At 35.3% G+C, this 27,670-nt stretch overlaps 1 protein-coding gene across 1 annotated transcript in view; it reads left to right on the top strand.

Moving 5' to 3' along the window:
• RP1 (RP1 axonemal microtubule associated) overlaps positions 1–27,670 on the top strand; it is a 208,576-nt gene that overhangs the window by 149,130 nt on the left and 31,776 nt on the right. The window contains exons 39-49 of the mRNA XM_072328072.1: positions 5,699–5,850; positions 7,374–7,452; positions 8,574–8,705; positions 9,280–9,461; positions 9,997–10,083; positions 11,627–11,759; positions 13,050–13,189; positions 17,441–17,693; positions 22,572–22,813; positions 25,163–25,289; positions 26,039–26,187. Of these exons, the coding sequence (XP_072184173.1) occupies positions 5,699–5,850; positions 7,374–7,452; positions 8,574–8,705; positions 9,280–9,461; positions 9,997–10,083; positions 11,627–11,759; positions 13,050–13,189; positions 17,441–17,693; positions 22,572–22,813; positions 25,163–25,289; positions 26,039–26,187 (1,676 nt within the window). The remainder of the gene's footprint in view (positions 1–5,698; positions 5,851–7,373; positions 7,453–8,573; positions 8,706–9,279; positions 9,462–9,996; positions 10,084–11,626; positions 11,760–13,049; positions 13,190–17,440; positions 17,694–22,571; positions 22,814–25,162; positions 25,290–26,038; positions 26,188–27,670) is intronic.

Below are 27,670 nucleotides of genomic sequence, written 5' to 3'. Positions count from 1 at the left end.
TGTTAACATGCTGAAACAAAATTCATTGCGTAAATAAATTGTATTACTTATGAAGAAAATATTCTCAGTTACAATTAAAATTTTAGAATTTTTTGCTTCTTAGCTTCTGTATTTCTTGAAGCTTTCTAGATCATTTCTTGAAGCTGCAGTTGAAGGCATGTGCGAGAAGTTATACAGTGATATATACCACAACTTCAGTGTTGCCTGAATTTAGAATTTTGCAATATGTGATTTTCCAAGTAATTGTTGAAAATGAGTGTTACCAATCTTTATGAGAATATGTTTAACACCACTTATGATCTGGGTTCTTCTGGATCACATCAGACTTCTGTGATGTCAACAGTGTATTATTTTCACAATGTGAACCCAAATTCCAAGCCCCACACCAACCTTGTTAACATAGAGCATGAAGAGATTAATTGCTTATTGTACATGTAAATGTTTAAACAAACATATATATCTTTATTAAAAAATTACCCAGCTTTACATTTTTACAGTTTATAGATAAAGGATAACTTTTCCACTTCTTTTTAATCACAGTAGGTCTTTGTCTTGGAGTAATGGAATATGATATATTCAGATATGGATAAGAATTAGCTTGCTACTTGCTTCTTAATTCTAATAGACACAGTTAAGTCCAATAGCTTGTGTTTATCAAATGATTATTATTAGAATTAATAGTAAGGCTTACATTAGTTTCCAAAATGAAAGTAGTTCAGAAATACTCCAGCTAATGTATTTTTATTAGGCTTATTAGTTAAGCCTTGTTAATTCAAGCATAGCACCAATCTAACATGAATCAGTCTGGTTTGGACATTGAGCTGGTGAAGTGAATCACACTGTTCTGCCTAATTTGGCTTCTGGCTAACGCAGTCCTCTTTTACCAAACACTGCTGAGTAAGATAGGTTAACCCTGTACCTTTGACTAAATTCTTAAATTCCATTATTGAACCTGTACAAGATGATTTGCTCCATGGTCGTGAGCAAATTAACTGTGTGGCTACAGCAACTGTTGATCTTTTTCTCAGCCTCTAATTCTACCAGAAGGATTATTTAAATTTTGAGATTTCCTATGTTACAAATTATCAGGATTAGACCTCAATTTTTATTTTTATTTTATTTTTATTATTTGTTTGTTTGCTAGCTTGCATAGTACAAAACGAACTGTATAAAATATCCCTATCTGCTAAATTACCTTTGATTTTAAGTTGCCTAGCATTACTTTAAACTCACAACTTTCATCTGGGAATTCATCTGACAGTAACTTCTGGAATACTCACTCCCCATGTTGACATCTTCTATTTATCATGCTATTTTGTACAGTAGAATTTTTGCAGAAGCCTGTCAAAAATTGTCTCTGTCAGACATATCCAGCACCTTTGAAATTCAGCACTCTACCTGGCCCCTTTCACATTAACATGACTATATTTTGGTGGAGAGCTTGCTAATCTGCAGAGGAAAGCAGTATGAGAGAAGATTTTTAGAGCTGTAACAGAAGAAAAAGGATTCATGTGATGGTCCACTTCCACCTTCCCAGAATTAATGTGTTACCTGCATAACTTGATTTTATTGCAAAGCTAAGGACCTAATGGTGGAAAGGGTTTAACAGAACTTCTGGTTTTAGGATAGAGTATGGTTTTGTCACTTAAACTCTTCACTGAGAGAGGATATTGAGTTTCCTTTGGGCAAATGTTACTGAATTTTTATATAAATAATCCTTGAATAAATTCTGCTTCCTAGTAAATTAAACAAAAACAAGAAAATTCAAAACAAGATCTTCTGTCCTATCTCTAATTCATGGTTGTTCTTTTTCTCCTTTTTACTGAGCACTAGGTGATAACTTTTACATCTATGTTGGCTTACATCTAAAACAGAGCTTTTATAAATAGGATTTGGCAGAGGCCACGGGTACCAAGGTTGAACAGAACACGTTATTTTAATGGATTATTGTTGCTGGAGGAATATGGTTCATCTCATTGTGAGAATGGTCCCAAATTTTTCATTCATAAGGGCTGCTTTGTATATTTTTGTTTCACTTACATAGCAGGAATCCTTCCTCTGATTCAAAATCTTTGAAAATTAATGGGAAATATTTGCTGTGACTACAGTGAGCTTTGAATTATGCATTAACAGATTCACAAGGAAATTCTGACTCAGCAAAAACATTAGATATGTTTCTACTTTTCATTATGTATTTCATTTGAATCCGAATATTATGAAGAAACTAGCTGTGTGACTGACATTGAGATCATTATTAAGTATATTAATGATCACAGACCAAAGCAGTAAAGGTCATTGTAAGCCCTCTGATTTCCGATCAACCGTGAGTGAGTGGTCAGGTCTGTGGTCCAAGATCTTATTCACACAAGCAGCCCTTTGACTTCAATGGATCTACTCATACGAGCAATATAGAGTACACAGGTGAGCCACCAGTCTGGATGGATAACTCATTGTCTTACTTTCATGTTCTAGCTCCCCAAAATGCAAAAATGCCAAAATTCACCTGAACAGCACACATACTTTCAAATATCTGGATTTCCATCAGGAGCAACTCTGTGTACCTACACTCACTTTCAGCTGTGTTGTCATTCATCTGACAACGCATATTTACCTGCCTTTAAGTTAAACATGACATAAATTAAAGTGTCAGTCTAGGAAAACTCTTTGTCTACTACTCACCATCAAACATGTGTGATGTCATTGATTACAAGCACTTTTTTCAGACCATGGTTTAAATATTAAAAAAAAGTAAATTCCCAAGGGAAGACCTGAGGTAAATAATGACACAGTGAAACAAAATTCCTTTTCAGAAAACTCATTTTCTCTGTTGTCATCCCCACATGGCATGAAGATGAAAATAAACAAAAACATTTCAATGTAGTGCAAGGAATGCACCTTTATTAGCAGCCTGGTGCAGCCCTTATTATTTAATGAATCATTTTACGTATTCATTTTTTAATCAGTATGCAAAACCACACAGTAAGCAAAAGCTCTCTCATTCCACTGATGTGACCTTTTTATTTTAGACATATACAGCTATTTCTTTATAAGATGTCACAATATTTGAATTCCGGCCTTTTGATTATAACACTCAATATGAATAGCACCAACTTGTGAAAAGAGCTGTAAGAAAAGCTTAAAAATAAATATCCTCAGAACACATTTTTTTTTCTCCCTATTTTCTTATCACCTACACATGAAAATAAATGACAGCCTTAGCGTCTGGGATCTTAACAATCACTCTCAAACCTACCAGAAATTTCTTCTAATTATATCTTTTGAAAGGCTGTAATTTGGTTAAATGGGGCCATTTCTGCCTTGGAGTAAATTTGATTCAAGAAGTAAACTGTTGTGAAAATATCAGAAGTTTCTAGGATTTATACTGAGATATTTGTGTATCATAGAATCATAGAATTGCTCATGTTGGAAAAGACCTTAAAGATCATCAAGTCCAACCACAACATAACCATACAACCCTAAAAACCCTCCGCCAAATCACATCCCTGAGAACCACATCCAGATGGTTTTTAAACACATGCAGGGATGGTGACTCAACAACCTCCCTGGGGAGCCTATTCCAGTGCTTCACAACCCTTTCTGTAAATAAGTTCTTCCTGATATTCAACCTAAACTTACCCTGGTGCAACTTGAGGCCATTTCCCCTCATCCTGTCACCTGTCAGCAGTGAGAAGAGACCAAGCCTGCTCTTACTGTAAGCACCTTTCAGATATTGGAAGAGAGCAATAAGGTCTCCCCTCAGCTTCCTTTTTCCCAGACTAAACAGCCCCATTTCCTTCAGTTTCTCCTTGTAGGGCGGATTCTCCAAGCTCTTCACAAACCTTGTTGCCCTTCTTTGGACCTGCTCCAGCACCTCAGTGTCCTTTCCGTACTGAGGTGCCCATAACTGAACACAGTACTCGAAGTGAGGCCTCACCAATGCCGAGTACAGGGGCAGGATTACTCTCACCTGCTCACCACTGCATTTCTGATACAATTCAGAATGCCACTGGCCTTTTAGACTTGACTTGAATAATGAGTATTTCTGTACTTTCTGGCTTGAATTATGTGTTGTGAGGCTGAAAATGCTCCTTTGTTCTGTGTCTCCCTAAAGCACTACTTCTTTTCTTTGTACAATACATGTCTTGGGAAAGCAGATGTTGTGCAACCACATAAGTCCCAGGCATGGGCAAGCAGCAGAGTGAGGTCAGAATAGTTCCTGCAGCATATTGCTGCCACAGTCTGGGCATTGTTGAGATCTGCTTCATGGTGTCATTGATGAAAACCTTTAAGATTTGGGACCAAATAGTTTGGAGTAGTCAAATGTAGCTCAGTATATGTTAAATGTTGCATTTTAAGAGTGCTCGGGCCTTCAACGTATATCTTAAAATTTCTCAGAAAAAAAAATCATTAGATGATATATGCATTCTTGGGTATATTTATGGCATATGTGTATTATTTATTACCCACATCCTAAATGTGACTTTTACAATGGCAGCCTTGTGTGACTTCTTTTTTTTAAGCTGAGTTAATAATGCTTGTGGTTGGAAGCAGAAGAACATTCAGACCATCTACCTCTAAGCTCTTAACTTTCAGTGTCAATCCCTAGAATATGTGGGAAACCCTCACTGGTGTTCATACCCATAACGTAGCCACCAAAGTTAGATACCTACAGTGACAGCACCACCAGTATACCAGTGAGAACACATTTATTATTGTAATCTAAAAAAGAGCAAGTTTTAAGCAGTACATCTCAAGCAAATAAATAATAATATATATATATATATATCTTTTTTTTTTTTTCATGACGTCCTTTTTGTTTTTGTTGCAAATAACCATGAATAACATTGTGACCTTCCTCTGTTTGTTTCCTTGTTCCTTACTTCCATTATAAACTCTATTTATGTGTTAAAGTTGATTTTGAAAGGATTTTTAGTTCATTATTCATTATTAACTTGTTTTAGCTGCAAATTCATTCTGATAAGGTTATGGTCTTAGAAGTGAGGAAGGTAATTACATGAGTTTAAAGCCTGAGAAAATCAAATTTCAGCTTTCTTTTAGACGATTTTGTATGTGCTAAGCTCTAGTTTCATTTAAAGAGGAAACAGTTTGCCCAGAGAAGATATGGAGACTCCATCCTTGGAGGCATTCAAGACCAGGTTGGATGGGGCTCTGGGGAACCTGACTGAGTGGGTGTCAGCCCTTGCTCATGGTAGGGGAGCTGGAAATAGATGATCTTTATGGTCTCTTCCAACCTATGCTATCCTATGGCTCTAGGATATTGCACACTCTGAGAGAAGCAGCAAAGAAATATGAGTGAATTGTCTTAGAGAACAGAATATAGACTTTCCAAAGTCTGAATATTTTTAGGGATTTAGTTTAAGGAGGAGGAGGAATTATTTTTGAGACTCTGCCCCAAACAGCAGTCAGTAGTGCTGATTTTATGGGAGTGTTGTCTAAGTAAAACAAAGTTTATTCCGTGAATTGCCAAACACAGAGTTATGCTGTAGGAATGTGTTTTATTTAGGACATTACCAAGAAACAGACCTGTGCTACTTGTACTGTGACACTGTATGGGATTCAAATGGAATTTGCAATGGTTTCTACTACGGATTATTAGATAAAACAGCTGTTATGCAAGTAGACAAGCACCATTTTCTCATGATGACGTTTTTTGTAAATTCTTTTTTTTTTTCTGAAGTTGTGGAATATTCAATCAATTTGCACACGGGAGACTTGAAGAAAGCAGATGCCACTGGTGAAGCTTATCTGTGTATTCAAGGAGAAAGGACTGACTCAGGGAAACGATGGCTTAACTCAAGAAACAGCCTGATTTATTTTGCTAGAGGGCAGGTAAAACAATGAGGAAAATCATAACTGAATCTGCACGTATCTTTCTGTTATTTCTTACGTTGATATAGAACTTTTCATGTAGAAAGCATAAAAAATACTCCACTAACTTCTGCATTCTATGTGGGTATAATTTTTTCTATTAACTAAGGTGTAATTTTCATAGGTAACGTATTAAGCATCATTAGTATTACACAATAGTAAAGCAATTAAGTTGATGAAGTAATTTTGGGGTGAAGTAAATATATTCTGAAATTTCTTCTTTAATACTTCAGACTCTAAGGGCATGGAGATATCTTTGTTTAAATATACATGGTGGATCTGATAGAATTTCTGTAGAATATCTTTTATACCACAACCTTATCTTGATTAACCTTCTTGAATAGTAATACCTGTATTCCAACCAGTACTTCATTTTTTCATGTTTCCATTTTTTTCCCCCTATACTTCTTGCTTTTAAACATATTCTTGCATTTTGAATGTTAGATAGGTTTTCCTAGTAGTGTGATTCCTTAAGTAGTTGTCAGCATAAAAATAAAGTAGCTAAAACAAATTTCAGAACAAACAGAAATATATGTTTCAGACTGAAAGGGAATATCTTGCTGACACTTTATTAGACCCCCACTGTGATCAGATTTGGACTAATTTTTTCTTTGTTTGTCTTAAGCAAAAAATAAAATCATTGCAAATATTTGCTGAAGGGAAACATGGAAGATTCCATCAAGTCTGTTCATCATGGAAGAGAGAGACATCTATCATAAGATTGGCTTCCATAAAAAATCATTGTTCCAATAGAATCATAGAATCACCAAGGTTGGAAAAGACCTGCAAAGTCATCCAGTCCAACCATCCACCCATCACCAATAGTTCTCACTAAACCAGGTTCCTCAACATAATGTCTAAACTTTCCTTGAACACCTGCAACGTCAGTGATACCACCACCTCCCTAGGCAGTCCATTCCACTGCCTGATCACTCTTTAGGGGAAGTAGTGTTTCCTATTATCCAACTTTCTTGACCACCTGGGCACAGTGCTGGCTCACGTTCAGATGAGATACATAACAGAGTGGTTGAAATCTTCCCAGATGCTATTCATTTGATTCCTATTTACCTGCCTATTTCCCACACAATTTAACTGCAATTTTTAGTCAAAATGAAATTGCTTCAGGTTTTCAGAATAATTAGATACCTGCAAGTTCCATTGAGAGTTAGCTTCTCATTCAGAGTAAGTTTCAACACAAGTAAATATTGTGATTTGGTTATTTTAGTCTATGAACATACAAAACCTGAGCTCTTCATTGCTATCCATTACTTGTAAAATTACATCCTACTATGTAGAGCAGTTTTTTGATATTCATAATCTCTGGAACAGAAAATATCAGTTATCACATTTCCTGTTTAATTATGAACTTTGAGACAATGGAATAGTATGAATGAGAAAAATTTACCTCCATTAAGATATAGAGCAATGTCCAGATGCAGAAAGCTAAACTGTTAAATATAATATACATTATTTTCACATTACAGGTGGATGTTTTCAAAATCAAAGCAGTATACCTTGGCAAGTTGAAACAAGTTCTTGTTGGATTTAAGAGTCCAAAAAAAGGTCAGCTTTTTTTTTTTTTTTTTTTTTTTTTTTTTTTCCTCCACTTTAGTAATAAACTCAAGATTAATGGTTTTATTTTGTTTTGTTTTGTTTTAAATTTGAAATTGCTCTCAACTTTCTGCTGTCCATTATTGCTATTGAGCTATACTTTTCACGTAACTAGCTCTACTAAGATTCACTGCAGAATCGTGTCCTCCCTCCAGCTCAGCAGAAGTTTGTGGAGTTAAAGAAAACTGTTAATCTCTTAAACTGTAATGGCAGGGATCATCATAAATTGATATCTCATTCAATAAATCAGCTAAAATTTTGGCCCAGCAGTGTTTAGAGGCAAGAGATCAAAGCTATTACGGATTTGCCACTTGTGCAGATACTGTTGATACTGGAGACGAGACAGTTCAAGTGCATGATAAACTTAGTCTCTTGTTATTTTTATCAAAAAACAAGACCACAAGATGACTCAGTATATTGAACCTAAAGATGTGCATATAAAAACTGTTTAGAGGACTATTTCTTGTTTATTTCTTACTTAGTAACACTGAAATGAATGATCAGACTTTCATTAACTTCACCAAAACCTGGAGTGTAACCAAGTTTATCAAAATCCAAAGGTCCAAGCCTCATTTCCAGAGAATCACTTAACTAGCTTCTTTTAAGAAAAAAACTTCCAGCTAAGTTTGTGTCTTGTTAGACTGCATAGATCCTTGCCAGAGGAAGTTGTGTTGAGAAGATTTTTTGGTGGCTTATCTGGTAGAAATCCTGATATGCTGTTTTTCATTGTGATATTTATAATAGGATTTTGTATATGGGTCCTATTAGACATCTCTTAGAAGCTTTTCTATCTTTTCCTGATAGATCAAATCTATCAATGCATTTATTTTTTCATTAGGTCTAGATTAATTTTCTTTAAGAATTTTTCACTGTATCAAACATACAAGAGAGTATGGGAACAGACAGAAATGTACTTATACAGTCACAATATTTTCAGGAGTCTCATTTCCTTAAGTCAGACAAAAGGAAACATTACATTGATTTTGTAAAGATAGAAACTTATGACTGCATACCAAGAATACTTTTTTGCTTAAAAAGCTTAAATTAATAATGTTCTATTTATATTCGTACAGATGAGTGGTTCTTGGAAAAAATTGTTATAAAAGAAGTCAGCTACCCTTTTTCTTCACATGTCTTTGTTCATAATGACTGGATCAATAAACGCCCTAAGAAAGATTTTGTGGAAGTGGTGATTCCTCTTAAAGGTAAAACCAGAAGAAATGCTCTTTATTTGTTTGAATCTCTATTGCATGGCAAATCATAATAAAGCCAGCACATGGCTATTTCATCACCACTCACCTACAGTGTAGGTAAAACCAAACACTGCATACCGTAATAGTGGGAGGCTGGGGCCTGAATCAAGGTAAGTTATGGCTTCTTTAAAAAAAAGAAGGAGGTGAAAATCTTGCTTGGGATGAAACTGTTGGGAATGGCAATGCTGAGCTTCTAGTTCTTGCTGCTGCTGGAGGAGATGGTAATGCATACTCTAGTCTTACAAAAGTTGGCATATACTTTCAGAACTTTGGTGAGTAGTTGCAGGTGCAAGGAGGAGAAAATGGGCATGTCACTTGTATGAATATCACAAATGGATTTGTGAAGCAGCTAGCCTGGTTTTACACACTTCATAGGGCTAGAATGAGTAATGGGGCTTCTGTGACCTTGCTGCCTGAGTTGACTGTACCAGATCCAGTTGTACTACGCGAAATAATTTTATGTCATGGTTCATGCTGTCTTATAATTTAGATATGGGCTCTGAATATGTGTTTGTTTCAAATACAGAAATGTATGTGACATCTCTACTTACAAAACAAATTAATACTAAGAGCAGAGGACGATGGCAAATGTGGGTACACTGTGAGCAAGTACCAGAAGATATGCCCGATGTTCAAGTTGTTGTATTTGGAACAGAAGGGAAATCTCCTGCACAGAAAGTTCAGAATCTGAATGATAATCCATTTCTGGTTGGTTTCTTCTTTCTTTCACACAAGTTTTACTAAAGTGTTACAGATTTGCAGCTTATGAATGTGAAGTTCTGTGTACTGACTTTTTTGTTTGCTACAGTTCATGTTTACACCTCTGTATCTTAATTAAGCAGAAATTAAAGTTCTTACATATGGGCTGATGCATATGACTTGTAGAACTCTCTTAATGAGTAAATGATAACTTTGGCATGAGAAACCTCTCTGACTTGTACTGTCTAGTAGTCTTTAACAGTAAGGTTTTAACTAAAGGATTTATTTCATACTTCCTTTACTTTTTAATTCTCAGACCTCATCTAATCTGTTTTCTCTGTTTAGAAGCTATGTTCCTTTACTACAAACCCAGAAAAATACTTATTCTGAAGTGTACACGTGAAATTGATAGCAGTTTCTGAGATGGAATTTGAACCTGAGTGATACTTTCTCTAATTTTTTTATTCTTAAATGTTTAAAAAAAAGCAATAATTACTCATCTTTTGCTTTTTTTTTTTTTTTTTTTCATTTATTTTTCTAACAGTTGACTGTTGGAGATGTTGGAGATATAACAAAACTTTCATTTTTGTTATCCTGTCCATGTTTGGAAAGAGGAATTAAGTTTCACAAGGTATTCCAATACATTCTACATAGAAACATAAAGTGTTCAGCTTGGTACTTGTATAAATAGCTTTTGTTGAAAAACATTGTTATCTTTGGTTTTGTACAACATCAACTGGACCACACATCTTGTGGCTCAGTCACCTTTTGTCAACAGCTCCTGGTTCTCTTTGAGAGCAGAGCCACCTGTTTCTGCCCACTGAAACACATACATTCATACCTACTCACTCCTGTGTAGATCCATACTGCAGCATTTTCTCCTGGTGTTAGAAGATGCTAATCCCTGCATGGAAATATTGATAGCCCCCTGATACAGTGTGACCTAATTGTGGAAAGCCATTAAGCTGACACTTTTTATTTATTCAGTACAAAGTTTTCATTAATGGACCTTAAAAATCTGAATGATGCTTCATATGTACTTAAACTCTCATGAAAAATGATGGTGAAATCATTTAATTCTGACAGTGTTATGATGCAAACAGATTTTAAAGTTATACTTTTCCACAGAGGGTAGTAAGTTTGAATAGAAGGGTGTTGGTCATGTTAACTCTTAGGTTTTGTAGAAAAATCTCAAGCTTGGTGGATTAAAGCAAAGCAAAGTTGTATTAATAAACTAGGCTTGGAGACAAGTGTCCATAAGTGTTATAAACATAGACTGAGTTATTCTCAAGAAAGTAAAATATTCTGAACTGGGTCACAGAGTTCCTTCTCACTACAGTGGATTTAACTGAGTAAAAGCTGATTCTCTAAATTAAAAACAGTCCAGAAAACTTTTCAATGACCAGAGACAGCTGCATTCCAGGGTAAAATCCGAATGGGCTGATGATACGATGATACTCAAGGGGCATATCCTCCACTGAAGATGGAGAAGTTTATCTTCTGAAACCTGTTCATCAGCTAACTTTGTGGTATCAATTCAGACTCTAATAATGGAAAAAAAAGTAGGTTAAAAAAAAACACATGATTTTCTTGTTTTAAATACACTTCTCCAGGCCATCTGATAAAACTTCCAAAGACTGTCTCTAACCTTTATGATATCTGCTACACCTAATAGGTGGCTTCAAACATGGCAGAAAATTGATAAAAATCTGATTGTTTTCTATTTTTTCTTCAAACACAACCCTCTGCAAATTGCTGAGTGAATTTGTTTATGCTTTTAAATTCTTCAGTAGTTTTGTTGTTGTTGTTGTTGTTGTTTTTGTTTGTTTGTTTTTTTAAATAAACGGCTTATTAGTAGCTATATAGTTTGCTGGGACACCATGCTGAGTGGTGCAGTTGACATGGTGGAAGGAAGGAATGCCATTCAGAGGCTCCTCAACAGACTTAAAGGTGGGCCTGGATAAACCTAATGAGGTTCAACATAACAAACTGCAAGGTTTTGCACTTGGGCTGGAGGAATCTCAGGCATTTATACAGACTGGAAGGAGCAGTCCCTGAGAGCAGCCCTGCAGAGAAGGACCTGAGGGTGGATGAAAAACTTAACATGAGCCAGCAGTGCGCTCTTGCAGCAAAATATTTCAGAGAAGCAGATGTGTTTCTACTTTTTCCTGCAGCTTAGGCTGAAAGATCTGGACACTAAGCAGGAGTTGAGCTTTCCCACTGAAGCTCAGGATCTGTTTGGAGAAGATGGGTCTGAGACCGTGACAGAGCTAGCAGCAGTCAGACCAGACAAGGAACCACTCAGAGGTGTGTTGCTGAACAAAGAATAAATACATAAAGAAATACATAAACACACTTATACAAAGTTGCAAACTACTTAATAGAATGAGCACAATGTGCAAGAATATGAAGCATTTTATAATTAAAAAAACACTCAAAATTATTTTAATATATTCATTCAGTATGTCAGAGTCCTCAGTGACATGTATCATTCCTCTGTTTTTTATCTGATTTAAAGCAACTGACGTTTTAACTAGTACTAATCTGAAATTCTGAAAACTGTAAAACCCAATTAGTGTATATTTGCTGAAATGTTCAGAAAAGGACTGATTTACACAAGGTGAGGGACAAAGTCATGGATTTAAAAAAGGCGCATGTGTGTAGATAGCAGCATGATTCACAGAAAGAAAAAAAACACTGAAGTTTTCTTCAAACACCTTTTCTGCTCTGTTTCATTTAATAACTGCATTTGAAAATATGATAAAATTTTCCTTTGTTCTGATTACATTGCAATCAATATTTAGTAAACAAAACTCATCTTCTTAGTTAAAATGCTTAAAACTTTTTTGCATTTGCCATCAAACTAACTTGACGGTAATAGTCTATTATAACATTAAAATCTTCACATTGTTCACAGATACCATATATAAAAAAATCCTATCCTACTGTCTCAAGCAATACTTACTACATAACTCATCAGCAAAAGTCATGGCAAGCTGTCCTTTGTGTTGAATAATAATAATAGTAATGCATATGCAAATAAATAGCTGAGCCTTAACCAATTAATTGATGGTCACCATTTCTCCTGAACAATTAATTAATGGTGGACATAATTATCAAAGTGACAGACTAAAACAGAATGCAGCTGATAGAAAACAAATAGTGTATTTTACCTATGTTGTATCTGTGGTTATTTACGATACAATGTCATCACACTTGTTTAGCCTGTCTCAATTTAAGAACGCTAATCTGCAAGGATTCAAGGCTTGTTAAAAGCCTCACATAATGAATGGTATTCTTTCTGTTGATTTCAGTCACCACTGGATGAGACTCTAAGAAAGTTTTTTCTTCATTTATGATAGCAAGCATGGAATATTGTATTGATTCATGAAGAACATATCATCTCTAATGTTGTGCTGTGTTGTGAGATAGTTAGCAGAGTTAGAAAAAGACAAAACATTAATGTCAAATACAAAAATTTCATTTCTTGTTCTTGAAACCTTACACCTAGAATATCCTGTTTTGTAATGATTAATAATTACATTGCTAAATGAGCTGATTTCGTAATGTTTTTGTTTCTCTGATTTTTCATGACAGAAGTTCTTTACTTAGTCAGTGTTCATACAGGAACTTTGCCTGCATCAGGAACTGACGCAGACATATTTATAACTATATTTGGAGAGCAGGGAGATTCCTGCAAAAGGAGGCTAAGACATTCGTGTTTTGAAAAAGGACAGGTTAGTAGCCATCTATGTTCCTTAAATGTTTTTAAAAATGTTTCACTATATTGCTTTTTTTCACAGACATATTTCTTTTCTGTTGTCAAGTACAAAGCACTGATGTTACACTATGGTATAACCTGAGGAAAATATGTGTTACTTACTAAGTATGGATAATTTTCTATAATAATTCTATGATTTTATTGATCTATGATTTTTATTATTAGTTGCTGCAGTTAGACCCAATGATATATAAAATTCTGTGCCTTAGTTTTTCAGTTGTTTGTGCAAGTTATATTGGAATATCAGGTCTCTTTCTCGTAAATCTTTTAAGATCTACTTTGTAAAAAACACGTCCTGATATTGGTGAAGAAGAGATTTTAAATGTGTTAGCTTTCATATGTTAAATAACTAATTTAAAAATAGAATCATAAACAAGTGAAACTGCTTGTAAAGTTACTATTATTGCTCAGGACCATTCTTCCCTTAAGGGAGTCAGTTGAGCTCCTCCCATTTTGGTGTCAACTACAAACTTTGTATGCATTTGAGCTCAGCATCATTTATAAAAACGTTAAAGAAAACCGGCCCCAAAATGAAGCCCTGGGGAACTTAACTAGTTAATTGTTGCCAACCTGATGTAACCCCATTTATTATATCCCTTTAAACCCAACCCCCATCTCCTTCTGACAATGACTCAGTTAAGTTCTCTTGTGTGGATGCACAATAAATGCTGTGTCTTCTACTGATTCATTTGCTTAAGAGGTACAAAAAGAAAAGTGATGTAACGCTGAGCAGTGTGGATGATACACTGGAAGGAAGGGAAGTAATACACAGGGATCTGGACAGGCTGAAGAAGTGGGCCCTACTGAACTTAATGCCCCTTGTTCAACAAGGGCAAGTGTAAGGTGCTGCACTTGGGCCAGAGCAATCCAGGTATTTTTAGAGATTGGGTGAAGAACTTGAGAGCAGCCCTGCAGAGAAGCACCTGGGGGTCCTGGTGGAAGAGAAACTGAACATGAGTCAGCAGTATGCACTTGCAGCCCAGAAGGCCAACTATATCCTGGGCTGCATTAAAAGAGGAGTGGCCAGTGGGGTGAGGAAGGTGATTGTCCCCTCTACTCGGCTCTTGTGAGGCCCCACCTGGAGTACTGCATCTAGGTCTGGGGCTCCCAGCACAAGAAAAATGCACAGCTCTTGAAATGGGTCTAGAGGAGGGCCACAAAGATAATCAGAGGTCTGGATCACCTCTCCTATGAAGAAAGGTTGAGGGAACTGGGATTGTTTGCTTGGAGAAGAGAAGGCTTCAGTGAGACCTCATTGTGGCTGTCCAGTACTTGAAGGGAACATGTGAACAGGAGGGGAAATGGCTGTTTACAAGGAAGGATAGTGATAGGACAAGGGGGAATGGCTTTAAACTAAGACACAGGAGATTTAGATTGCATATTATGAGGAAGTTTTTCACACAGAGGGTGGTGCCACACTGGAACAGGTTGTGCAAGGAGGTTTTGGATGACCCATCCCTGGAGGCAGCCAGGCTGGATGTGGTTCTGGGCAGCCTGGTCGGGTGGTTGGCAACCTTGCCCACAGCAGGAGGGTTGAAACTAGATGATCTTTGAGGTCCTTTTCAACCCCGGCCATTCTGTGATTCTATGAAAGCATCTTTCATACAAGGAATGATTAAACAAACAAGAAATGTTTAGCCAGAAAAAGGGATGTTGAAAGGAAGGGATAGGAAGTCAAGAAAAGTAGAATGACAAAATGAGTAATTTTGCTTTCTCATTAAATATGAGAGCTCAAGAACATTAAATAAAAGCTGCAGGTGACAAGTTCAAAACAAAATGAGGTGGATTTTTACACAGTGTATAATTAATCTGTCTTAATTTCTGCCGCAAGATGCTGCAGATGCTAAAATGCCCATTGGTGCAAAGAGCTATTGCACATATGAGCACAGGAAAAAGTTTACTATGAGACTGACAGAGCACTGGTACAGGCTGCCCAGAGAAGTAGAACAGTCTCCTCTGGAAATATTCAAATCCTGTCTGGATGCTTTCCTGGGCAATATACTTTAGGCAACCTTCTTTAAGAGAGAGGTTGAATTAGATGATCTCCAGAGGTCCCTTCCAACCCCTACGATTCTATGATTGTAATGGAAAACAATTTTTAAGTGCAAAGGAATAACCTCTGGCTCAGGAAATCTCTGAACCACAAAGTGCTAAAGCTTGAGAGAGTTTTTAATTCTCTCTATATATCTTCCCTCTTTCTCAGCCGTTCCCTAGGAAAATATAATTGGCAACTGTAAGTAACAGTACTAGATGCATCTGTGATCTGACATCCTACTAGCAGTAATATGTTCTTTTGTAGGAAGTATGCTAATAAAAATGTTGGTATGAGGTTTTAGTGACAGTATCTAAGAGGTGGAAGGAAGAAATGTTGAGTGCAAATAGTACTTACAGACAATATCCCTGAAAAATATGGAGTGGGCAGGCAAAGAAGGCAAAGTTAAGGAAACCTGAGATGTAAGAGAAAGGGTTTCTCTTGACTTATAAAGACTGGAATATAAGGAAAAACTAGTAAGACAGAAAAATATTACAAAGTATAAGCAAATATGTGACTGTGGAAAGGACAGCTAGTTTGCATTTATTCAAGTAGTCATATGTCTTAACTTTTTCACCAGTTTAATGGGTTAAATAAGTGGGCATTGTAATTTTGACTAGCTAACTCTCCTTCTAAAGTAAGTCAATTGAAATAAAATCCTGTTGGCATTCATTAATTACACTCAGTAATTACAGTAGTGTGTTTAATGCAGTTCCAAATGCCTTTATACTGAGTAGGAAAGAAAAAAAGAAATATAATGGCATCAACCAAAAGTACATTCTTGCTAATACTGAAGGAGTAGGCAATTTAATGTATTATTACAAGAATTCATTGATAACAATGAGTGATTGTGACCACTGTTGTCTAATGACTGTTAATTATTATCACAAAGAATGAGACTAATGATAGGTTCCTTTTTCAGACAGAGTTAGCTGTGAAAGAACATGAGTATTAGCAATACAGGCTATTTCCTCTAAGTCAAGGGTCATGTAGACTGACAAGAAAATTATGTTTGGCTTGGAATTATAAAGAAAAAAATTAAAATGCAATGAATGCTACCAAAAAGTTATTTACAAGATGTTTCTCCCAGCTATATCTTATTTTGGGCTGCATATGCATTCATGGATATAACGAGGTAATGATGGAAGCTCTAAGGCTGCGATATGAAGAATAACTCTGATGTTTTCTTTTTCTGAGCACACTGGAGAAAATAGTCCCACAGTGCCAAGAGAATGGACCAGATGACATGATAATTTTTAAAAATCGTCTCTTTTTTGTTACTTTCTGGTTGTCATGCTTTTTCCTGCCTGGTGGCAAATTAGTTGGCAACAAATAAAAATTACAGCGTCTGTTTCTACTATCCATCTGCATTTTTTTTTCATGTCACCCACACTCATGCCCATGTATCTCCCCACCCACTTGTATTCTTTCTTGCACAGAACACATTCATTCTCTCACTCATACAATTTATTCATCCTAACATGCACTAGTGCAGTTGCCATTTAGCTTTTGTTTGCTAGTAGCTGTAGCAATATTTAAACAGATGTCTATTTACATCCAAAGAGCACATAAATTCTTGCTTGTATGCGTGCACAGCCTTACTTATAGTTTCTAATGTCAGTATCATCCTTTTGTTTGCATAGGCATCAACACTGTTGGTATTTCAGTTCAGACTTGAATAGTACAGCATTTTTTATTTTTTTTTTTTTCAAATGGGATAACTTCGAATATAAAGTAATTTGTCATTTTTTTAATTTTTTTTTTTTAATCTAATAAAATGCCTTATTTAAACAAGTTTTATTTACAAGACCAATCCTGAAGTCTCATGGACTCTTTTTAATTCAGTTATGAGGAACAAGTTGAAGTTTTGTGAGACTTCTTTAAGATCTGAGATTTCTTTCAGGTGAGTGTACTAGTGGGATACTTTTCCTAATACAGTCCAGGATGCAGTAATCATGAAAAAGGAAAAATGCATACATTCAAGGATCCGCATATTTTCTTTAGGTCTCTAAATATAAATTTCAAAATATCAGAATATCTTCCTTTTCTGTCAGAAATCAAAAGATACTTCAGTACTGAAAAGTGTATGTCTTTCCAAACATTCTCTTAGAGATAAAAGATGAAATATGTCATTTAATTAGTTTAATGCAATTCATTTTATCTTTACCTTCTCAGGTCAGTATCTCTGAGGTGAGAGCAGTAGACCTTGGACAATTAAGCAAAGTGCTTGTTGAACACAGTAATGTCGGTTATGGAGCTGGATGGTACTTGGACCAAATTGTCATCCATGAATCAGGCAAGACTGATTGCCAATATATATTTCTTTGCCAGCAATGGTTAGACAGTGGAGTTGGTGATGCACAGATGGAACGAATGTTGAGACTACTCGGAAAAGTCAGGAAGGAAATGCTGACAGAAAAGATTCACGGTAAGACTCAAAATCATAAAAGTTCCTTCTGTTTGCTGTTGTTGTTGTTCTTGTTGTTGTTTGTTTTTTTGTTGTTTGTTTTGTTTTAGTGATCATTCATTTTATTTTTTAGGTTATTTTTAAGACTAAATCCAAAATACAAAAATAATATAGCTTAAATATGAATTGTATCTCTTCAGCTCTCTCTCCAGACCTGGTAGGTAGAATTATAATTTGCAGAAGGGAAAAATGAAGTAAATGGCAGCAATGAAGAGTGTGTTTAGTTGAGGCTTGAAAAAAAGCTGAAGCAGAAAGAGGTAGGTTGTTCCATATGGCAATCAGTGCAGAGCAGAAGGCTCCTACAAGAGTGGTGAATTCTCAAGAAGGGATACAAAAACTCATATAGCAGAATGAGATTTTCATGTGTGTTTGTATGTTTGCAAAAAGCATTTGCTTTTTTTCCCCAGTTTCATTTTTACTTAAGTGGCATGAGTTTTTGCAAAGCTAGTTAACCTGGACCCAATATCCTTTTCAATTTAATGAGAAAAGGGTTGAAATTCAGAAATAATGGAAACACTGAAAACCTGATAAGTCTTTTACACTTTGCCATGGGACTGGATTTCTTGGCTCTCTGGCACATGTTGTCATTTTTTTGAAGAACTGTTAAATGTTTTGGTTCCATTTATGCAGTTTGACTGAGAAGTAGTAGATCAAACTATGTGAAGTTCAACTAATCCGAAGATGTGAGTTTGTATTCTTAATCAATAATTTTGTACACTGACCATTGTTGATTTCTGTATTCATGGTTATTCCATTTTATTTTTAGAGTTCTATATTCTCTCAGACATGGTTTTATTATATACTCTTATATTTTAAATAATTTTAGGAAATACAAAAATACTATTATTGAGACAACAGAAGGACAGAATAATGTGGAAAGTTAAGCTAGATGAACAGCTAGCATAATGTCGATTTCAAAATAAGAAATTACTGTACTACAATACTGCAAAAATTCCATAGGTGCCCTACATAATCCACAGAGCGTCGCAGGCTTCTCCTAGGAGTTATTTAGAGCAGAAGCCTACAGCTGATCAGGGTCCGTCAGCTCTCTCTTCAATGACAATTTAAAAGGTGTGAGAAATCTTGCACGCTCTTCTAGCATCTGAATGTAGGGTTGTAAAAAGCTTCCACCATCCCATGCTTCTCACACAGCCATAGCCCTCAAAAAATTGAGTGTAGATTGACTAATATTTTATAGTTTATGATTATTTATATTCAATTGTGAATCCATTCGACATCAGTTCTGGTCTGTGTGTATAAAACTTCTAGGAAGAATATTACAGATAAGCAGAGAGCCTACAAGGAATTTAGAAATAAGTCTGATCAGCAAAGAGCACTATACCTTAGGGGTCAGAAAGTATACGGATACAATAGAACTTAACTAAATGTCAAACTGAGACAGATTTTATAAAGGAATTAAAACAAATAGTAAAGGTTCTTCAACCATTCACTTAAAAAAATAAAATATGGAAAGACAGGTGACTATGCAGTAACAATAAATTGGGACTAAAGATGATGTAGGTAGAATCCCTAAAAAAAATGATTAATTTATGTCTGTTTTTATTAACGACCCATAATGTGCAGAAGAGAAGCAAAATCAAGAATTACTAGTGGGAATGAAGTTACTGCAAATCACCAAATGTGAAATACAAATACAGTTTGAGCTTCATGAAGTCAGTGACAACATAAGCAGTCTTTAGTCTGAAATACTGAGAGAGCAGAGAAAAGAAGAGGCAGAAGTAGGAGGCTATGAAATAATTCTACAGCAATGAGAAGTACAACTTGAAAATAACTAAGGTAATATCTACACCTGAAAAAAAAAAAAAAAAAAAAAAAAAGTAGTTAGGATAGCAGAGGCAAATAGGAAATAAAAGAAATGAGTTCACAAATGATAAATCGTAAGACAAAGTTGATACCTTTAAGAAGTCTTCCCCAGTAAGAGAAATATAATGACATTTAATCTGTGTAAATGTCAGTACTGAATTGTATTTGCTTTATTGGATTATAAGGTAATTAGAAATTAGAAAGTGGAAAGAAATGGTAAAAGAAATAATTGCAAAGAGCTAGATAGGGAGTAAATATGCTAATAAAAACAATATAAATATATAACAGATATATATATGCTAATAAAATCTGTTCATGCTATAAAGCTGTGAGTGCTGACAGGAGGATGAAGAGGCTGAAGGATAAACTTTGAGAACTGGAGGAAAGCAATGGAATGAAATAACGCAGATCTTGAACACAATTAGGTTTAAATCCAACTATGTATTTAAGCTCTTAATTCTGGTACTGTTTCTTAATTTCCATTAATTTTATTGGGAAATTATGAACTAAGTAGTAGCTAGGAGTGAAAAACTGTATCAGATTGGTACATCTTGTAATTATTTCTGCTACAGGAGTGCTTCAGTGGTACATCAATAGGGGAAATACCTGGTTTTGTTATATGATCGCAGAATAATTTTTAGAAAACAATATGACATGGCTGTGAGTGTAGTCACTGTAACCTTACAATGTATGGGAGCATTATCAATAAAGGCAAAGGAAAATTAATGCCACTGTACAATGAAGCAGTGATGTTTCTCCTTTGAATGCCATGTATAATTATGACCACGCTACTCCAGAAAAACTTGTTCAAAATTGAATAGATGTAAAGATGTCTGGGAATATGGCAAGACTTTGTTGTGATGGGGTATTGAAAAAACTTGATGTATTCAGACTAGCAAATTTAATGTTCAAAATGGACAGTTGTGATCTATTGTATTAATAGGGGATTTCTTATCAAGATGGGAAAAAGAGTTATTTAAAGGGATAAAGTTGTCATAAAAATAAATCATAGAATCACTAAGGTTGGAAAAGACCTCCAAGATCATTCAGTCCAAGAATCCACCTACCACCTATATTTCCCAGCTAAACCACATCCCTTAATACAACACCAAAATATTTATTGAATGACTCCAGGGATGGTAACTGCACCACCTCCCTGAAGAGCCCGTTCCAGTGCCTGATCACTCTTTAGGAGAAGAAATTTTTTAGCTTGGTTTTCTTTTAGACTTAACAGCAGAGAATAAAAGAAGCTTAATGAAGCTGCTTTAAAATTGGATCTTGACAAATTTATCAAAGAGATTGTACAATATAGTTGCAATAGCAGACTAAAGTGTTACATGATCCAATAGAGATAGTCCTTCTGGTTATTGTTCTTAGGCAGCAATACACTGACAGCTTAAAGTCTTAATATTTCAGTGCTCCAGGGCTAAAAATACTGTGGTTTTTGTCACAGGTGATATTGTAAATTTTCATTTCACTTCCATTTTTTTTTTTTTTCATGGATGTTATTTCTTCCATTTGTATTTAATGTTCACAAACCTGGAACTGGTAGCTTTTTATGATTAATGTTAAAATAATAATTTCTGAAGTTATTTTAGATGACTACCATTTTTCTACCTTCATGGGGTTTGGAATTCATGGCATAGATTCTCACCTGCTGCAAATAGAGTTTTATTTGAATTAATTTGTACTAGGAGAGAGAATGTTTTGCTGGCTGTGATTAGAAAGCAAGACTTTATAGGACAGTGAAAATCACTGTTTCCATTACTCAAAATAAAATATCCCCAATTTACAAAATATTTATAAATATTTGTAAATATTAAACCCATGCTCACTTTGCATAAACAGCTCAGTTGATCACAGTGAATTCTATACCAGACCAGGTGACCGAAACCCTTCTGTAGAAGTCGGGGTCTCTTTAAAAAAGGAAAACATATTCTTGATAACACTGATTTTTCCATATAAGCTATTAACATTAAGGGCATTTTAATGGGTGATTTTTTTAAAGTGTACATATCTGATTCTGATGTTCATGAGTCTACCTGCTATCAGTCTGTGGTATTTATGGGCCACCAGCTGACAGTTAATTCATATGGAATATTTAAAATACGAAATGCTTCAAACCAGGCTTTTAATTTGAACATGAGTTATTATTTTCTTTTCAATAAGTATCCCCTGACAAGACAAGAGGCAATGAACACAAACTGTTGAATATGAGTTAGTGGTGTGCCCTTGCTGCTAAGAAAGCTAACTGTATTCTTGGCTGCATTAGACAAAGAATAGCAGGTAGGTCAAGAGAGGTGATTCTTCCTCTCTCCTTAGTGTTAAGGATTCCTGCTCCATCCACAGCACAAGAGAGATTCTGACATACTGGAAAGAGTCCAACATAGAGCCATCAAGATGATCAAGGAAATGCAGCTCTCCTTTTATGAGGATAAGCTGGAAGAGTTAGAGTTGTTTGACCTGGAGAAGAGTACTTTAATATCAAATTTCAAGCACTGAAGCAGCTTGTCTTATCGGCATCTTGTTTATATGTTGCAATTTTTAAAAATCTAGTTTAAATAGCTCCTCAAAGTTTAAATGCAAACAGTTACTATCCTGGATCAAAGGCAAACCTGATATCCAGTACTGTGTGGTAGAAAATGTGCTGCTTTTGAGAGGCAATTAGTGAGAAAAAGATTAAAATGATCAGAGGAAACAATTATAGGCTGAAAAATGTCAATGAACTGGCAAGGCTCTTCAGTCTCTAATAGGGAGCTGGCAGTCTTATTTGCCTAGTTCTGCTGGATTGTTCCACCTCTAAAGAGACAACTATCACTGCTGAAAGGCTGGTCTGTTTCTCGGTATGTGCAATATATCAATTATAATAACTGAGTCTGTTATGTTTCAAGACTAGCTCAGTGCAAGGATGAGAATGGTTTGCTAGTCATTCACTAGCAGCCTGTTAAAAATTGATGTATTATTTTTGATATTCAACAAACCCATTAATTATTTTTTACTGTTTTTCTTCAACAGGGACTTGGGATGTCTTTGTCACAACTAGTGATATTTCTTCTAGTTCCACAAATCCTAAAATGTCTCTAACTGTTTGTGGTGGAAAAGGTATCTGTACTTCAATCACACTCCCAAAAGGATCTCTTAAAAAAAAGCAAGTTTATGAGACTTCAATTGAATTAAATAAGAAATTCACTACTATATTTAAAGTTCGCCTAGAAATTGAAGAAGCTGGAGAAGGAGAGTCTTGGCATTGCCATGAGGTAAAAAATGAAAACTAGCAAAGCAAAAGTAGAATCAGAGTGGCTTGAGTTGGAAGTGACCCCAAGGATCATCAAGTTCCAGACCTCAGGGGCAGGGCCAGTAGTTCAAGTATTTCTTGTAAGATAATCTTTTTTGTACTCTGTGGTTAGTACTTATTTCAGTTTCCAGTTCCTTTTGAAATTCCTTTTTCTTTTCTTATTTATTTATTTATTTATTTATTTATTTATTTTATTATTATTATTACAAGAATAAGTGGATCTGGTAATGCTCAATGCTTGTAGAATGATAAATTCACAGAATGTTCAAAATGTTTATTAGTATAGCATTGGATACCAAAGAGTTTGTAAACTTAAGAAGATGTCTGGATGATACATACATAGGTTTGCCATTACCACATCTTGTAGTCTCACTTTTGAACTGGAGCCACTGGCAAGCATTGCAGCATTCATGTAATTCCAAACTGAGTGTGGCATGTTGTGAACCCAGTGATCCAAAGTAAACAATTAAGAGAGACACCAGAAATGCCCTTTGATGAAAACATCTGCCATTTATGTTGACATCTAGAAAAAAAAGAAGTGAATAGCAAAAGTGACGATCTTTCTTCTGATGTCAAGGATGCTGAAGCTAAAATCTGACATCATACTGAAATTAGCGTGGCATTTTCCTATGCAAGAAGTATCTTTGTCCTGGGAAAGTAGATACGAGTTTAAAAGAAGGAGTCATCTTTCAAACTGCATCTGCACTTTACCCCATTAAAACTTGTATTTTGTTCTCATTAAAAAAGAGAGAAAAAAAAAAAAGATTTTAATCTTTGTAATATGAGATTGAATAGAGAACTAATCCCCCTGACATTTAACTGGTAGTCAGATTGTTAATTTCATCTTCATAGTCAGAAATAATTATCTAACAAATACATCAGTAAAATTAAAGCTACTTCTTGGAGATGGTGGATCACTGAAAAGAAAATCAGAACACAAATTTGGCAGTTCCAGTGATGTCTATTAATCTGCTTCACTTCATTAGCTCATAACAAGTGCTCAAAGAAGAGTTAGAAAAAATATCAACATAATTTATATAGAAAAAGAAAATAGGTAAATTTTTATCAGATAGGACAAGAAAAAGAAAGAAAATGTAAACTTAGAGGAGTTTTTGGAGGAGGCATTTCCTTTGCTTGATGGATCCAATAGCAGAACAGGTTGGAACCTTGTATGAAATTACGAGGTTGTTGCAAGAGATAGAGGAAAATAGTATTTATCTAGGTTGGATATTAGAAAGAACTTCTTTACAGAAAGGGTGGTTAGGTACTGGAATGGGCTCCCCAAGGAGGTGGTTGAATCACCATCCCTGGATGTGTTTAAGAGCCATTTGGATGTGGTACTCAGGGATATGATTTAGCAGAGGTTTGTTGTTGTTTTTTAAGAGATAGGGTACTGGTTAGGCTGCGGTTGGACCTGATGATCTTCAAGGTCTTTTCCAACCTGAGTAATTCTATGATTCTATGATTCTATGATTCAGATGGTTGAATTCCATATTTAGAATCAGCATTCAATTTAGAATCATATCTGGAAAGTAGTGCCCTTGAATTTTTGGAGGAAGATAACATCATTATAAACTAATGCCTGGTAATAAATAAATAAATAATAAACAAAAAGATATGCTTTGTTTCAGAAGAAATGCACCTTTATTCTTGCTTTTCAACTCCTAAAGAAACAAAGCACAGTAAATGAGACTGCTCAGGAATGTAGATGTTGGTGTAAAAGGAATATGGAAGCCTCATTATTAAAATCTCTTTCCTTGTAATAGGACTAATCTGTGTAGCTCAGTAACACCCTTTGATTTCTTTATGTACACTTACATATATTTCACAGACATTCAAAATATTCAGTAATATGATATATGTACAGACATATACATGCAATAAAGGTGTTTGATTTCAATTTTTCAGCTTTTTCCAGAAACACATTTTCTTCATCCAATTACTCAGAACAAGAAGACATTCTGCCACAAAAACATGTTAGAACTTATCGACATTTATCACAAGCTGAAACCGGCATAACAACATTTATTTTCTTCCATATGCTGCACGAATAGATACATAAAGGAACCTTTTTGAACTATTCCAAATCTTTTTTTTTTTTTTTTTTTCCTGTAGTACCACAAACTCTACATCAATAATGCTGACAACATCTTAATTATTTTTAATTGGGAAAAATCTTTTTCTTCTCATTTTTCCTCCTCTTTTTTGATAATTGAGACTGTGTGTTTGTTCTTAGTACTTTCCAGTCTTTCTATAGTTTACTCTAGAGCAAGAGATGTGTTTAATTTTTTTCTTCTTCTTTTTTGTTAAGGTAAAGCTTCAGCACAGAGTAAGTAAAAATCTTCTGGAGTTTCCATTTTGCCGCAACTTTGCAGATGACAAAGGGGAAAGAGTGGCTGAGCTTCCAGTACTCACCGTCAATTCTCCTTTTCCAGCAGGTTTGTTACAAATCAGAAACACTGGAAATGATATGGCCAGTTATGACAGCTATGATTCTCAAGACAGGCCAAAGGATTTAGCATATAATTTCCATTCATTTTCTAAGAGGAATCTCAGTTCCCATAGTTAGATGTGTTTTTTGCATTCCAAGACTGAGATCAGTTTGGGACCTGTAAAAGAGAAAGTACACAGCATTAAAAACATTAAATGTTTTGAACAGTAAGCAGGGTTCTGCTTTTTCTCAGTAATATTATCTGGTGCTCTCTCAAAGGAAGTACAGGAAATCCAGAGAAAATAACTCTTGTACTGTAATGTCAGATAAGGAAGTCATTGCCCCTTACAGCAGAAGTAGATCACACATTCTTCTGTGACCTTGTATTTATACATCATGAAATTCCTTTGTGTGAGTTATAATTTGATCACCTCAAGACCAGATTGCTTTCATTAGTTTTGTGTTTCTTTGGGGATTTGATGCCAAAGTTAGTGAAGAATGCATACGCTCTTGTTCTGAATGGATATTCTACCATGAGAAAAAGAAAAAAAAGTGGGAGTTGTTTATTTTTTCATTTAGAAACTTTTTATTTATTGTTAAAGTAGTACATAATTTTTTATTGCAGTGCTTCTTCATTATTTTTCATGCACTGTAATACTGTTAGATCTCTTGGTCACTTTAGGTGCAATTTATTAAACTGCATATTTTCAAAACTGATTACAATTTGCTAAACTTTCGATCTCTTTTTCCGAATAGTGAAAAGCTATGTTCTCTATATCACCACGGGAGCATCCCCTGGGTCAGGAACTGATGCAGATGTGTATGTCATGCTGCAGGGTGTTTTGGGAGATACTGGTAAACGAAAGTTAATCAGAAAAGGAGATGATAACTTCACTGAAGGAAAGGTATGTTTACCATTTCTCTATGGTATTTTGTACTTTTATAGCCCAGTCCAATTCACATGGATGTAATGATGGTAGGATAGGATTTACAAAAAGCAGGTTGCAATACTCTATAATTGTAAGTGCGTGTGAACATATCTGTCTTAAAAGTCACTGATACTTACATAACTGATGCTAACAACGCTGAAAAGCAATCAATTGATTATATCGGGTATTTTTAAGTTCAGTTTTGCAAATTGAATGTCTTTGGTTACATGCCAGTATTTTTACTATTTGTTTGATGATGAAGTCAAAGAATCACAGAATTGTTTCTGTGATTCTGTACAATTCTGTACAGAATTCCCTACAATTCTGTATTTCACAGAATCACAGAATTGTAGGGGTGAGAAGGGATCTCTGGAGGTCTGGACAAGCTGGCAATACCAGCAGTTGCTTGAAATACCCCAGACCTGTCTATACAACCCTTACCCAAAAACACCTATGGCCAGCATATCAAAAAACCTTTTGCTTTGCAGTGTCTTGGTGCCTTTTCTGTGTGTTTTTGCCAGTACAGGTAAAATAGAGGTGCACTCTATGCTCTGTGTGTGGGGGTGTGTTGTCACCAGAGTTTCAACCAAAGTAAACAAGGAATTTTTCCTTTGATACCTCTTATCTTCACTTGCCTGTCTTCATGTTGAGGCTCCTTTCCATGAAGGAGCTATGGAAAGGCTCGTTCACTGTCAACCTACTTCTTAGTCTGCCTCTTGTTCTTTCTGCAGACAGTCTACTACTGCCCTCCTAGATGATGTAGATGATGGGATATGATATGATTTAGCAGAGGTTTGTTGTTGTAGTATTGTTTTGTGGTTGTTTTTTAAGAGATAGGCTACTGGTTAGGCTGCGGTTGGACTTGATGATCTTCAAGGTCTTTTCCAACCTGAGTAATTCTATGATTTTATGATTCTATGATGTAGGTCCATAAAGAGAGTAATTTCTTCACTGTGCAGCTCATAGATGTAGACCAAAGACAAGAATAGCTGTTGGAGATGCATTTCCATGTTGCACTGTCAGCACAACCAGAAATTAGAGAATTTACCTATTAACTTTTCTGTAGAAATGCAGGCAATAGAGTTTAAATCTTTATTTGTAAGAGACTAAATATCTGTGGATGAGGGTGCTCAGTATTTAAAAGGCACATTTATCTTCCCTAATTTTGAAATTCCGATTATGGTTTATTGAGAAGCTTTATCTGAGTCATTGGATTTTAGAGCTGCAATCCTTTTTACTCTCATCGAGTAGTTAGTTTAATGTAAGCTTTATTGGATTTCTCCTTAAATCTTAACTCCATGAGTGAGCAATGAAATTTTTCAAGAAGAGGACCAAGAATGCTAATGTAGAAATCCTATGCAGAAATTAACTACAAAGAGAATCTGAAGGATACCCCTATAGTATTTGCTTATAGTTTTGAATAGCACAAAATTTTTCTTTTACAGGGTAAGAGTTGGCA

Source organism: Excalfactoria chinensis, chromosome 2 (genome assembly GCF_039878825.1).
Source record: "Excalfactoria chinensis isolate bCotChi1 chromosome 2, bCotChi1.hap2, whole genome shotgun sequence".
Lineage (NCBI taxonomy): Eukaryota > Metazoa > Chordata > Aves > Galliformes > Phasianidae > Excalfactoria > Excalfactoria chinensis.
Note: the sequence above shows the minus strand (reverse complement) of the source record. Positions and strands in the feature narration are given on the sequence as shown.